This window comes from Rhamphochromis sp. 'chilingali' (genome assembly GCF_963969265.1).
Source record: "Rhamphochromis sp. 'chilingali' genome assembly, chromosome: 19".
In the NCBI taxonomy this organism is placed as follows: Eukaryota; Metazoa; Chordata; class Actinopteri; order Cichliformes; family Cichlidae; genus Rhamphochromis; species Rhamphochromis sp. 'chilingali'.
This window is the reverse complement of record NC_137946.1, coordinates 15,174,022-15,189,725: the sequence shown is the minus strand read 5'-3', so window position 1 is coordinate 15,189,725 and position 15,704 is coordinate 15,174,022. Positions and strand designations below refer to the sequence as shown.

The window sequence follows — 15,704 nt, the reverse complement described above, 5'->3', positions numbered from 1 at the left end:
ACATTTGTCAAAGCTGGGCAGGCGCCTAAAGAAAGCTTCAGCCGATCCAGGAGAGAAGAACAATCGCTGCCTAAGCGAAAACCTGTAGTGATCCCATATGTGTCAGGAGTATCAGAGCAGTTGAGACACATTTTTTCTAAACACCGGGTCTGTGGCTTGTAAACCCCAAAACACGCTGCGCCACAAACAGAGTAACATAGTGTACGCTGTTAAGTGCCAGGAGGATTGCCAGGATTTATACATCGGGGAAACCAAACAACCTCTGGCGAAGCGGATGGCGCAACACAGAAGAGCTACCTCGTCAGGCCAGGACTCTGCAGTCTATTTACACCTATAGGCCAGTGGACACTCTTTCAATGATGAGGATGTACACATCCTGGACAGGGAGGAACGCTGGTTTGAGCATGGAGTAGGTTGGCGAAACCTGCAGCCAGCTGAGCCTGAAGAAGTCACTTGGATGAGTGACGAAATGTTTCTCCCATAAAACGCTATGTCCAGATGAACATAATCAACTTTTGGAGTGTTCCAGTCATTGTTCTCTTTTTAGTCTGTTTTTCTTTCCACCCTGTTTGCCCTTTGTATTAATTTCTTTGTCACTTTTTCCTATCGCTCCCTGTGTCAATCTGATAGTTACTTTTCTTGTGTGCCTTTCATATCTGGATGTGGTTCACACTCCTGTGGTTCTCTCATTGTTTCCACCTGTTCCCAGTTACCTTGCTATATTTAGCCTTTTGTTTCTCCCTCTGTCCATTCATCTGTGCACCTTCCTGTGTTCTTGCTTCTCTCTGCATGTCTCCTTGTGTTTCTTCATTGTTTCATTGGAATATGAACCCCCCCTCTTCTGGATAAATCTAATTTTTCTTCTCTGTTTGAATTATTTTTTTGTTTGCCTGCCTGGATAACCCTGAAGCACCTTTTGTTATTCTTCTCCAAATTTCATTAAGGTTTACCCTAGCTTACCTTACATTTGCTTCTGCATCTGTCCTCTTATTGAACTTAGAAGCACACACATACACAGTCAAACACACACACACACACACACACACACACACACACACACACACACACACACACACACACACACACAAACCTCCTACTCCTGAGTTATGTTTTACAGAACATTATGATGCCACAGGGAATTTTACTGTTGACCTTTCCGTTTTAAGATGCCATCACTTTACAATATTAAACATTTGTTGGAAATCTTCTGTTACTCGGTAAAGGAACTCTTAAGTTGTGGCCAAAAGCATATTTTATGAGGTCATAGTGATCTTTGGCCACTGCATGGTTGATCCTTGAGTCCCGGTGGATGTTTGGGCCAGGTGTGATGATATTTCTTCCAGGTGTTCTCATAAAATTAAGTAGAGTAAATCACTATTATGGGACTGGGTACGGTCACAGTGACTTTTACCTCTGACCAACAATCTTTATTCAGTTCATCATTGAGGCCAAGGGAATATTTGTGCTAAATATACCAAATTTTCATAAGACATTTCTGAGGTATAACATTCACAAACATGTCAGCATCTGTACCAAGGTTATCATAGCCGTGTTATTTTCATAGCTTTTATTAATATAGAGTTAAAAAGTTATTTTCTCTTTGGCTTATTTTTACTTACTTTGCAGTTTTCAGTGCTAAAGATTTGTTTTATTGTTTAAAATGTTTACTTTCAGTTTAGTTTTGATTACTTTACATTTTATTTGCATTTATATATTTAGCACTATAAACGCATTTGCTACGATTTGCTAATTGAAAAAGTGAGACCAACTTGAAAACTACTAAAACAAAAAGACTGACTGTATTTTTTATATTCAAAGTCTTTTTTTTAACCCTCTGAAAATGTCAGTTTCTTATTTGAAATTTAGTTAGTTTTATTTTACTACTATATTAACTTTGTCCGTTTGCAGGGACTGCACACCCACAGCTGTTGCAGAAGCATACAAGAACAAGGGTCACACAGTTTACCACACCATGAAGCCGAACTGTCCTGACCTAAAAACTACATTCTTTTCATTGTGCTCACCCACAATGTTGCATCCAAGAAGAAAAGTCAAATAAAGTTAATTATTTTAGGGAACTTCTAGGAAGCAACACACAACACAGTTGTGTACAAAGTATATAATCAAGTGTATTTTCATCTTTATCCACGTTCTGTACACATATTAAGATCCATTTCACATGAACACTATACAATAGCAATGAGTGAGGAATGGTATATTTTCTGAGCACTGAGCAGCTCATGTCGAATGGCACTTTCATAAAAAAAAGAACGAAATCACAGAGCATGAATAAATAACTCAACAGAGAAAATGGCTTTATATTATCAGATCCATTGAGTAACAGATTTAGCACATATAAAATGCACAATGCAACAAAACAAAACATTTGTTTGTTCCACCCTTGTGTTTTCTCTGCATAATCTGTACCGTAAATAATCCCCCCCCAAAAAACCCAAAAGATATTTGCAGCTATCAGAGGAAAAAGTGTGCTTTTAGTCCGGATTTGAGTAAAAGGCAATCTAAAATATAACGTGTTAAGAGGAGTGGTAACAAGATACATTGAAATATCAGAGAAATATCAATACAATTCACAAATCTTCAATTATTCATCTCGTAGAATAGTCATTTAATAACCGATAGAAAAAAAAAAACAATACATGTTTGGCTGCTTTACAAGGAATATCTATGCTTCAAAGATATGTTTACATTTTCTGTGTGCTTCTGAATTATCCCAAGACAGTTTAGAAGAAAGAAAACATTATGAGCGAGCCAGCATCTGGTGAGGTGTGTTGGTTTCCTCTTTCCAAGAAGCAATCAGAAAACACTCTCAAATGTGATTCTGAGCTCTTGAAAATTCCTGTAAAGTTCGGGCTGAAACAGTTTTGAAGTTGTCATGAAAAGCTGTGTTGCGGGGGCGAGCCAAGCATAGCATCTCGCATGATTATTCTTCTTTATACCTTCCCTACGTACACGATGCTTTTTCAATCTGCTAACCACTATATGTACATACAAGCAGTGTTCACGGATAAATACCTTCACTGGTGTAGAATGACTGGCTCACAATCATCCCTACCTGGAATGGCATGGCACATTGACTGCAATATCTGATATTAATTCTCTTTCTGAGCCATCATACTGTAAGGTTCACTGGCCAGAATATGGAGAAGGATTTGAAAATTCCTTTTTTCACCAGGAGGGCTAAATATCTTGCTTCATTTACTTTACGATAAGCCATCAGCAACACGGTACCATCTCTTGTGGATAGAGGCAGAGTGAGTGGGGAGTTTTAAAATCACATGAAATAACATGTAGACTGCAGACATGATGTCTTATCCAAATGAAGGCCTTCTGTTCGAGTGTAGCCAGGATGACTGTTGTGCTCTCTGTTCATCTACCATCAAAATTCAATAGCTGGGCTGTTCAGCCTCATACATCATAATGGGGACATTGAGACTTGAGATAGGGCATTACAAAGAAGTACAAAGAAACCAGATGTTTTTCAGCACTTTCTTCACGGTGCCATATCCATGCTATATACAAAGCCAAAGTGGATATGCCTCCTTCGAGCTTGTTAAAAACATAAAAAAATGATACACTAATAAGGAATTGGTGAATGCAGACTGAGTGCACATTGTGATACAGAGGATGAGTCAGATCTTGTGCCGTAGATAAGAATTTATCATTAATAGGAACTGGGCAACCTTGACTTTTGAGAAAAATGTAAAAGCAGGACACAATTGCTTTGCGCAGTTGTTGTTTCTTTTGTTTTTTTTCTTTTGTGGAATTTTTCTGATAGTCGACCTGACAATATTGGGGCGCGAAAGGAAAGCATCCTCTCTCATCCTCTTGTCTCAGTCCACACTTGCCTACTCTCCTGTGATTTCAGACGTAGTATTCTTTGTCTTTGTTCTTTTTACCCTTTGTGATGGCCTTTGCCACAGAGGCTGTCGCTGTGTTTTTGTCTTTGACCACTGCTCCGTTGCCCTCCGCAGTGGAATTGTTGGCAAAATTGTGGCTCTGGTCTGTCTGGTAGGAGCCCTCATCCCGGTTCCGGTACTTGTACATGGCATAGAGGAGGATAAGAATGCAGAGAGCAGCAGCAGCCACGATACCAACCACCATCCCCGTGGTGCTACTGGACTCCCTTATCACCTCCACGGCACCAGGCAGGCTCTTATCATCAGAGGCTGTGGGGTTGGCTGTGGGCACATGGGGAAAATTGGGGGGGTAAGTTAGTCCTGGTGTGTTTCGGGAGGATGGAGGAACAGGGGGCAGAAGCACCTGGTCACGGGTGTTCATTTTGCCTGCAGGAATGTGGAGCTGGTCAGGGTTGGTGGTGGGAACAAAAGGAGGTAAGGGGCGGGGTTTCTGGACTCCACCATCACCAGCGGCAGGGGGTGGAGGAAGGACTGTCCTGTCAGTGACCAAGGGGGAGTTTTTATTGTAAAAGTCCTCGTCATCGGATTCCGTCATCTCCCCAGAGCCGAAGGCTGAGACCTCCACAGGGTCACCACAGTCCTCCTGGTCCGGGGGGCAGGAAGGGTGGGGAGGGAGTATCAGGGACTCTTTGGTGGTTTCAAGTGGGGAAAGGAGAGTAGGAGGAGGAGGGATGACGGGGTAACGGGTGGCGATGGATGGGGGCTCAAGGGAATCCACTGTTATAATAGGCAACACTAATTCACCTCCTAGAAAGAAAACAGAAAAGGTAGGGGATCCTAAATTAGAGCAGAATTAACACTGAAATTCTGGCTGAGCAGTTGTGCTCATCAGAACAGAAGCACAATCTGCTCATTATGTACATTATTAATGAAGAATTTAATATTAGATGGCTTATCAGTGATTTTATTTATAGTAATTGCATTTCTATAATACATGGGTATTTACATCAGCGCTTGGCAACTGAGGAGAAAAGCAAACCGAAAGCATCATAATGCTGTCTGGAAGGTATGCATATGTGTGTGGGTGTGCAGATTAAGAATGTTTAATAATGCAATACAGCAAATGCGTAAAAAAGAGCTCACATGCAGAAACAAACATACAAGATGACCCGTGAGAGGCGGCAGCTGAATGAAGAGCACATAATAAACACAAGAACATTAAGTTTTAAATGGCCATGCTGCGATATGCACATCTGTAGGCAGAGGTTGAGGAATGATAAGAGAGCAGAAAGGTTATTGTATGAATGAATCACACACAAAATAGTATGATTTTCTGAAAGCACTTGCTATCTTACAGATGTACCTTTAACCACTACTACTAGATGCCTCAACAATTCAACAATATATTTTCCTGTGTGTGTGTGTATTTGTATATACGATTATAACATTCTGCAGAGTTACAGATGTTACAGATACATACATCTACAGACATTTACAGCCAATAGGTTCTCTTTCATTATTATTTCAGTCACACTTTGCCGGGCCAGACAACAACAAACAATTCTGATAAGGTCATATTAATAATTAAGGCACCCACAATAAGGCCAGACTCTCAAGTTCTACAGCTTGTTTCTGTCACAAACTCGATCAGACTCTCTTAATGCCTGAAGTACACTTCACAAAGATTGTCTTTGATTCACTTTTGTGAGCTACAAATACAGGGTAGAGAACAAATTAATGCTAGTCTGTAATAACTATCCAAATAATGACAGTTATTTGACAGAATTACTCAATATGTGAGTGTAAGATAGTTGGATGAAACTGAGAAGACAGATCTGTTTTTTTAAGAACAATGATGGCTGCCTAAAAGCACTGCATTTTGTCTGCACTCCTGGGTAAAAATAACATGACTCATCTAAGCACCCTAGTACCATCGCTTCATAAGGACCAATTGACCCACCTGTTCCCGGTTCACACTCTTCCAGGTCCTCATCATCACTTGGACACTCAGCTGATGCCACCAAAATATCATCAGAGTTCTGTGGCTGAAAGCAAACAGGGAATACAATTTCTTTTTTAACAAATACCCAATAAACATTTTTCTTCATTCAGGCTCACAGACAGTCTCTTTTTTACACTGACTGTCCGGTCTGAGAAAAAAATCTGCACTATGCAGCACTGTACTGCTTAAGTGTTTGTGCCTGGAGCGACACTAGTAAGACTACAAGTTCAAAATGAGCCCATCAGCAGCTGCTTTTTATCCTTTACCCCATTGGCTGACTTTATGTGTGTGCAAACAATGGAAAAACATCACCGATGGAGGCTCTCAATGAGATAAATGCTATATAATTGGGTTTTAAACAATTCTTTTATATCAAATTTGCACAAAAAACCCATATAAAATTCTCACATATATTTAACGAGGATGCAGGATGCACAGTGGGCTCTGGGCAGAGTGGGCATTAGAAGGCTCACTAATGGATTACTTTGATAAATTGAAAATATAGAGAAGACCATTTTAGGATAGCTAGACAAAAGAAATGGAACAAAAAGAGCACTCTGCAGTTTTATTAGGAGAGGCAGTGGCAGTGGGGGTTCTTTAAAACCTCAGGACAAGTCCAACTACTGAAATTTCTCCAATTTGAAGGGTTTTCAGCATTTATCACATTCAAATTCTTTGTTTTTATGTGGCCGCTGTATTGTAAAAATACACTAAGCAAGAATGTTATCATTATCCTAATCCTAATACCTTGATGGAAAGTAAGTTATGCAGCGAATTCAGAATCAAACATGCTGGATCAAACCTGTTATTTAATGAATTTATGAAGCATTTTAGCTTACCTATTACTCCATACAAGGTTTTATATGCCTAATTCTTTCAGTAATAGCTGATGCAGCGCTAAGAAATTTAATGATGCTGTGAAACACTGAAATTTGTCAAGGTGTGAGACATAAATGTGGTTCATTTCATCTCATAACTCCTTTCATGATGATCAGGGGAAAAGTGTGTTCATGTTCCTAAACCCCTTTAAGGCCTAAAAATCTGAAAAATCTGAAAAATAAGCTTATCATTGTCAAATGTAGAGAAGAACTGGGGATTCTGAAGTGTTCTCTGGTTTTGTGATTGTGTGTTGACTGTCATCTTAGATTCTAGTACTGCAAGTTAAATTTCAAAATGTGCATTAATACAAGATGAATGGAACAGAAACTACAGTATAAGCTAAACATGACAGGGGGATTAAATAAGCTCCAAATGTGTAAACCTGTGCAAGTTTAAACATTTATGTTTTATAAGGTGACACACATAAAGACAGTGCCAAAGTATTACTCAGTTTTGTTCTTATATTAATCACAATTTTGCATTTTTAAAGCTGATTGAGAATGTTAAGGATGCTTAGACATATTAGCAACCTGATAATTGAACAGAAATATAAATTTGTAATTTTGGGAATCACGCACAGCTCCAGATTTCTACAAAGCTAATTAATTAAAAAAAAAAAAAAAAAAAAATCACTCACTGTTATTGAGCCATATTTAAAATGGCCTTTTTTCCTACTGCGAAACATAGACAACAGCCTTCACCTTATGAGCTAATTACCTCCCTGTTGTCAGCAAATTAGCACCCCTTTTTAAACTCGCTGACCTTTGAGATGCTCTCACTCAAGCTGGGCGACCGCTGCCTGCGGGTGGTGGTGGTGGCCATCGTGGTGGTCGTTTCCATGATCGTGGTAGACATATCAGACACCGCCAGCGGGGTGACGGAGGTGGTGTCCGTGGTCACCACGGAGAGCGAGTCTCCGACCAGCCGCAGGTTCCCCTCCACCTGTACGCTGGGGTCATTTTCCGCTGCCAGTTTGAGCACCTGGAGACCATTGTAATACAGCCCTGAAATCTGACCCTGGAAGGGTCGCCCTTTGTCAGAACCGCCAATTTTAATGGCTGCCTGGCTGTTAAAGATGGTCAACTGTCTCCCTAAAGTTAGACAGAAACACAGAGAAGGAGATGATGGAAAAGGGGAGAGAACGGCAGAGCACACACAGAGACGGCATATGGGAGATTTTGCACAAGAACATCATCTGAGCCAGGTGGGATTTAGTAATTAATTTGTTTAAAAGCTTATTTAGATGTTAACTCTAAAAAGGGAAATGTTGGTTAGCAGCAAGTTTATAATTTTGACTTTGCACATACAAGAAGAGGAGGCTTAAAGCCTATTTAGATGTTTATTTATGATTTTGAAATGTCACTGAATAAGTTAGCAGCTGCCTGTGGGAAAATGATATTTATATTTGTCTCTTAGCTTTAGAGGGGGAAAAAAGAAGGTGTGAAGATCTGTATCTTATGGCTCCTTTTAACAGGTAACTACTAAAATGGCAGTCTTGCCACACATCAGACAGTTTGAAGCCGAATGACAATAAAAATTTGACTCCCTCCTCCCACTGACTTCATCAGCCATTAGGCCATTAACACATGCTTTTCCGTGGGTTTCCCCCACGGTCCAATTGTTTTACCTCCTCAAAGGGGCAATGATATTCAACAGCACCGCTGTCAGCACCTTTACTGATAAGCAGTGTTACATCTGAGGAGGAGGGCTGCGGTAATGGGCCCAACTCAGGAGAATACTTATTAGCAAAGTTAATGGCTGCAAACAGTGATCTACTTTAACAGCCTGTCAGGGTTGTTTTGTTGCAGCAAAAAAAAAAATTCAGCTTGGGAGTCTGATGTGCTCGTTGTAGTACAATGCAAGGCAGCACAAGATTACAGGGAACAAGAAAAATGGAAAGAGGTTCACTGGGGTGAACACATCCTGAAGCTGTGGTTTAAAATATGGTTCAGTTATTAGGAACAAAGCCTAGTCAGCTTATGTCCAGTGTTAGCTTCACTGGTATTAATGAAAACGTTACACAGCATTTTAATGATATTTATGTAGAATAATTACACACAGTATCTAATTACACACAGTGGTTAAGAGGGATGATAGAGGGTTAGACAAGGGTTATGCGCTTTTAGTTAATTTAGTTTAAAATCTTTGTTAAGGTGCAGCCTCTCCACAAGGTATAAGGATGACAAAAAGAAATGGCAAGCACGCCATATCCGTTTGCTTCCACACTCATTTTCTTCTGCTTAAAGCTATACTGTGGCCATTAAAATTCATAGCCGGTACAAGTTCCAATTAAAATGGAAATGTATACGTCTGGGTAACCTGCACTTTGTCACCCTTGTCTTCTGGCACTGCACCTCTCAGGGGGGGAAGTTTATTTACTAGTTATTTCAAGGGTTAATTAATTAATTAATCAATTATATTTTTTACCTTTATCGAGTAGCCACTCGTCAACTACCCGACCAAGTCTGTATGGGATTCTTTGCCTAGCAATAGCCAGTCGTTCATTATCATAGTGTCCTTCAAAGAATTTGGAGAGACAGATTAAAGGTTAAAGTCTGCAAGCTGAAACATCACATGGTTAGAAACAAAGTTATAACGGCTAACATTTTTAACAAGTTATCAATTTTAACTCAGCTGTGAGTTAAAAGAAACTTGAGCTTTACTTAGTGTTATCTAGTTATTATGAGTAACACTGTTAATGCTAATTAGAGCAACGTTTAGGCTATTTATAATGTGCTACTCTAGTTAGTGTTATTTAGCTATTTTTTTTTCCAAGCAAAGCATCGTCTTCAGTAATTACCAATTACAGACGAATAATTTTATGTACTTTATAAAACAGACGTTCATTCATAAGAAACAACCAATCAAATCAGGAAAACAGTTGCATTTAGACAGTGATAAAAAGTCATGTAGTTAGAGTAGGAGCATATGAATTTGATTGCATTCACAGAGAGCCAAAGTCTCGCTCACTTCAGTGCCAAAATGCATTTTTCCAATGCAGCGCATGGTATACATGCAGTGTTTTTACTCGAGCTCCCAGAAGGCAGTGACAGTATGTCAACATCAAAGGCTTATGGGAGTTGCAATTTTAAGTCTCTTTGGTGTTCATTCATTCATTGTCTTGTTCATTTATTTGAACGAGACACAAACAGTTCCCCGGTGAGACAGGACTTCAGCTCTCCTTTAAACACATGCAAATGCAAAACAAATAAATTAAAATAAAACAAGAACAAGCAACATACAGTAATTACAGTATGAATTGTTTCTAGACATTAGGAGAGCCCAGATTTTTATTTAGACCTAGCACCGAGGAATTTCTATCAATCATCAGCCACAGGGTCACTAAAACTGATAGTAAATTATTGTGACATTATTTTGTTCCATTCACATTCTGTTGAGATTATTATTTGCAAACATTTTCAACAAATTTGTAATTAATACAAATATGAATAATTATTAGAATCTAAAGTAAACCATTACAGCACAACAATGAAAAGGCAGTTAAATGCCTGGTTATACTGTAAGCTGTAATATAGTGAAGATGTTAAAATATGTTTGCCTTTTTTTTCTCAAACAAATTGCCAGAAAAAAATACTCCATGATATTTGATATCTATTTAAGGCACAAGAAACTTGTGTGATGTGCACTCCCTATTTCTAACTATTCTATGCATTGCCATGTGAAATGTTTCAAATATCACTGATTGCTGAGTGGGAGCTGACATAAAGGTGCACACCATCTTCATTACCCAATTGCATGCTTGCATGTGCCCTCGTGTTATATGCATCTGTGATTTGAACACCAGCTGGAGGCACAGAAAAGATGTGGTTTGTGTCCCACTATGCCAGCTGGTGCACCTGCTTTGAATAAGGTTAATTGGTAGATTGGTTCAGAACAGGTTAAAGCACAGCCAGTTATGATCATTTTATGTATGTATCTTTTCTTTTTTGGGTCCATGTATATGTTGTGTGCACACAGTTGAGTGATTTTTACTCACTATCATAAGTTACCACACATAAAATAAAACTGTTATATAACTTATCATTATAACAGTCTCCCTTTAGTGAATCTACACTATTTTGTATCTAACAACAGACAGATTAAGGATGATCAAGCATGATCACAGCCACATTTTGAATGTCAGCAAGAATTTGTCAAGTGAATATTTATTGAAAACAACACTATCATATAAATTTAAGGCTAGCAGTTCATACATTCACATCTAAAACACTGCTATATTGGGCTGAAATAGCACTTAAGCCGCACAAGAATAGCTTAAATATTACACCATTTAGAAAAGTCTAGAGAATCCCACCTGAGCCACAACTTCACATCTTCCCACCTCTCTACCAAACTAAATGCAAATACGGCAGCAGCTGATGAAAATACCTGAATTGCTAAACTCAAAAAGGCAGCTTTAAGGAGATTTACTCATTTCAAACTATTATATTTTTACACAAACACATAATTTTTAGTTGCATGAGGCAACTTTAATAGATCTCTTATAAACTGATAAAATAACCACGCAGGAACACTGAATTAAAATTATTCACTGGGCAAACTGCCAAGGCAGAAATAGGCAGACATGCAACCCTTTCTCTCTGATCCAGAAGTTTCATGCTGTCTTACTATGCGTGTAATAACTCCAAAGTTTGTCCTGTTAACCTTACCTGGTGGATAACGCTCAATGACTGGATGGTTGTCCACCTGGAGAGTGGCATTGCCACCACTGCGTGTGAAGCGTACAACATGGTACTTGCCATCATTTACTATGACAGCAGGCTCATCAATAGTGATGTCATCTGTCCCCACATTGAAGATGACACCAATGTTTCCTTGATCCTGCACAAAAACAAGAATGAACGTGACTCATTAGGCAAATGACAGATGCGGTAGGAAAAGCGAGCATTGCCACAAATGGGTTTGGGGAAAGTCCAAGATAGTGAAACATGTTGAGCAATCACTTAAAAATAAATGAAAGTAAGGGCTAACCCTACTTAGAGGTATTCCTCTGCTTCTCGGGGCCTGTACTTTGAGCCTTAGGGCATTTGCCCTGGGGGGCATTATGCCCCACTTCAATCTGCTGCTGGATATCACTATTAAGAGCATATAACACAGGTTGAACAATACAGTGTCAGTTGTGAATGATAAAATAGTAATTATTGCTAGTATTTATTTATGCATTTATTTTACAGCTTAGCAGATTGCGTGCCGTTTGGCGTGTATTATTAAATTATATTTAATATTGATATTTGCTTTGTACATCAAAAGAACTGTTTTAATTAAATTGGTGATGTTTATCTTTTTATAATATTTTTCACACTTTTCTGACTAAAGAGACAATGGCTTGACAAGTTTAATCTGTCTGCTTGTCAGGCCAGTAACCTTGTTTAAACGGAAACCCATATCCTTTGTGACATGGGCAGTATGTTTAGTTCTTTCTTTAGGGTTCAGTGCCATTTCCCCTCAGCAGCCAGCTCCACTTTCCTGATGTGGATCACTCTTGACAGAATCCTGCTGTTTCTCTTTTGGTTGACCAACTTCTCACCCTGTCAGCCTCTACCTACTCCTGCCAACCTTCCTCAAAGGTCAAATCTGCTTCTCAAACTAGCCTTTGTTTGGTACTAATAAGAAACATTGGAAGCAAACTCTGTGGGGTCTCTGTGCCTGTCCGGCCCTTGTACGTTCACTGCCTCGCAGTCATTTTAAATGCAAGCCAAGGACAAAGTGCTAAGGTGGTTATAATAGACATAGTGAGAAACAACACATAAAGCTGCAGGGCCACTTTCCCTCGACTTATAGCATTAACCTTTAATGCTGGTTTAATACAGAAGTAAGTAAGTAAGTAGAAAAGGTGGAGAAATAAATCAAAAGACCATACTTATTTCATTGTAGACCAGAGATTATGCAATGTGATATTATGATATGTATAACACATGCAGTAATATTCTACTTTTATCCCACCCCATAACATGTGTATCTCAAATGTTTACAGTCAAGGACAAAAGAATCTGAAGGTTCTTATTCAAACAATCTCGACTCCTGCAGCTGGTTACACCGTATCAGACCTTGAACCAGCGAGGAAAGACGAGGTAAAGAGTGAAAATGACTGGAGTTGTGTTTTATTTGAATAAAATCTTGCAAACTGCTGGCCTTCCATGCTATGATGTGCACAATATCTACTGGCCTTACAGCCATTATGTAAATATGTTCAACAGTGGGCCTTGCATTGCAATTGGATTCCCTGCCTCTACTGTCAGAAATGAGCTGCACAGCTTATTCCTTGACATGCACCATTTCATATAACTGATTGTTCCCCATTTTCTTCTACCTCCAGTACTGCATTACTGACTCAAAGGCTAAAAATTCAAATACGTAGACTTCTTTTCCTTCCTTGATGGTGTGATGTAAAACCTGTCTCGGTGCTTTGCTCTTACCCTCTAATCACATGTAAAACCATTCGAGAAACCTTTTGAATTTGAAATAATTATTCTTGCTGACATGGCTGGTGTTAAGTACAGAAGTTTTAAGGATTGTTATCTTTTTATGCTTTCTAAAATCACCTGAAAGCCATCATGAACTCATGAACAGGTGAATATGTGCAATTGAATTGAATTATGATCCCTGAACAAAAGCTGGACAGTTAAAGTCACACAAATGTCACAGAACATGTACACCCCTTCAAGAACAAAGACACACTTTGGCAAATGAGAAATCCTTTAAATGCCTTTTGATACGCACTTACTATAAATTCCTTATATTTTTTATTGTCAGTGTTATCCTTTATATTTTCTTTGTATACTTATCTGTAACCTAAATGGACAACTTTGGATGTCGGTAGTTTAAATATTCTTCCGATGATGCAAACTGATGAGTAGTCATTAGGCAGCTACAGGGTAGTGCGACCTCAGGTCAAATTTCAACTCGTGTCCTCTGGACAACAATTAAAATCTCCAGGGCCAGGAGAGTCTGCCTGGGGGTCCTTATGGCTTCAAAAAGTGCTGCTCCTATTTTGCTTACTCAGTCTTAGAGAGTGATTGCAAAATAGCCCTGAAGCACCTTTTGACAGTTGGCAAAGCAACACTAATGCACCCCGGTTTTTGTAAACAAAAGCTTGGCCATTCTAGTCAACACATTCTCACTCCCAACTTATCACATACTGATGCTTGGTCATGACCCATCACATTTTTACTCACTGCCCTTTAGCATCATTTTTTCAGTGTGCAGGGCAAAGCATTTTCCAGATAAAATACAAAATTGAAGGCAATGTGGTGCTGAAACAAGCATTTTGTGAGTCGACCCTTATAGAACCCCATAATACAAAACTTTTAGCACAAATAAACTTATCTGCAGCCTGGAAAAGCATTTTTCATTCCTCTCAGTGTACTTAACAGAATAGACAAACAGATAATACAGACGGCAACATGAATATAGCATATTTCAAGATTTATATGTGCAAGGGTGCAGAGTGCCAGATTTTTGAATGATTGTGGAATAAATAAGGAATGGATAACTGGCCACTATAAACATAGCATTATGATAACTGCATTGAGTTTATATAAAGGCTTAAAGTTATATTATTATGGTTGTGGTTATTTTATCTGACTGACATTAACTCGTTGACTGTGACTGTGACATCACTTCCTTAACTGCAAAGTGGTTTTTAATGCCCATGTAACTGTATGAAGTGCATTTTCTTGCACACTCACTAAACTGTTTCGACACCCGCTCTGATGGACTCTTACTTTTCTCCCAAAGATTTTTCATTCCTGTATCTCATCTAACCTGCTACTGACTATAATTCACATGAGGGAAAAAGTACTGATTTTTATAAGGATATGTGATTTCAAGAATTTGCAGCTTCTTCAGATGAAATGATGACGTGACAAAATGAATTAAAAGAGTTACAATACTAACAGTTCTTCTGTGATAATACATCGCCGCTGCCTGATATATTTTTAAACAGAGCACAGAGTGGACCGATCATGATTCTTTTAACACCACCAGCATTTCTGTCTGTCTCGGTTTGTCACCAGCCAAATGTTTGTCTCTGAATTGGCTTGCTTTACTATACTCTCTACTAGAGACTTTTTAGAGGTGGGTGGGAGCCTGCGACAATACTGTTGGGATTTTAGAGTCTTCAAATCTTTCTCAGAAATATAGAAATGATAAAATGTGCTTCAATCAGGTGTGTCGCTGTGGTCAGGGGTAAGGTTTCCATTAATTTCTGATGGAAACGACACATCTTAAATGAAGGAAACTGAGCTATAAAATTTCAAAGATTATGAAAGACACTGATTCCCAACTAAAATAAGTTCTGCATAAAAATGTGTAATTATTACTGTAAAATATATTCTGGCTATATAGCTAAATGGCTTATCACCTTAATAATATTGGGGAGAGGAGTGAGATTAAGGAATCACTGAGGTCCACCCAAATCTCATCCAGTAAGTTGACCTTTTGCTCTTGAAGCACTGCTTTAACAATTCTAATAGTCTCCATTTTGCACAGTGTATGTTCTGTTTTGTTTCATCTTTTAGTCACTCATTAAAAACATGACCATTTGAAAATAGCATTAGCCACTCTGATGTGCTCTCAACTGAATACGGTGATGGTTTGCTGCTTTTGTGCAGAATAATTGGTCTTTTAAGCTGGTGCATGTACCGTGTTCAAAGTCATATTTTTGAGCTAACCATGTGACCAGTTTATTACAGCAATCTTCAGCAGCTCTGAAATCCCACTGTAATTATTCATCACAGTGGTAGTTTTGAATGAAAGGGGTGAAATCTGAAGAAAATCGAAACCATAAAAAGCTCATATCATTTGTTTCCTTTACTATTTTCAACTGTTATTCAAGCCAGCTTTGCTCTCAGTCGTCCTCTTCTGCAGAGGGCAAATTCCAGCGTGGAGACAGAATGAGATAAAAAGAAGAATTAACACTAAAG

General features: G+C 38.8%; 1 protein-coding gene across 1 annotated transcript in view; it reads right to left on the bottom strand.

The window, feature by feature from the left end:
* Nucleotides 1-2,211: 2,211 nt before the first annotated feature.
* nrxn2a (neurexin 2a) overlaps nucleotides 2,212-15,704 on the bottom strand; it is a 130,308-nt gene continuing 116,815 nt past the window's right edge. The window contains exons 18-22 of the mRNA XM_080866816.1: nucleotides 11,430-11,601; nucleotides 9,187-9,276; nucleotides 7,522-7,850; nucleotides 5,839-5,923; nucleotides 2,212-4,685 (exon numbers count right to left, since the gene is read on the bottom strand). Coding sequence (XP_080722942.1) covers nucleotides 3,883-4,685; nucleotides 5,839-5,923; nucleotides 7,522-7,850; nucleotides 9,187-9,276; nucleotides 11,430-11,601 — 1,479 coding nt within the window. The 3' untranslated portion in view covers nucleotides 2,212-3,882. The remainder of the gene's footprint in view (nucleotides 4,686-5,838; nucleotides 5,924-7,521; nucleotides 7,851-9,186; nucleotides 9,277-11,429; nucleotides 11,602-15,704) is intronic.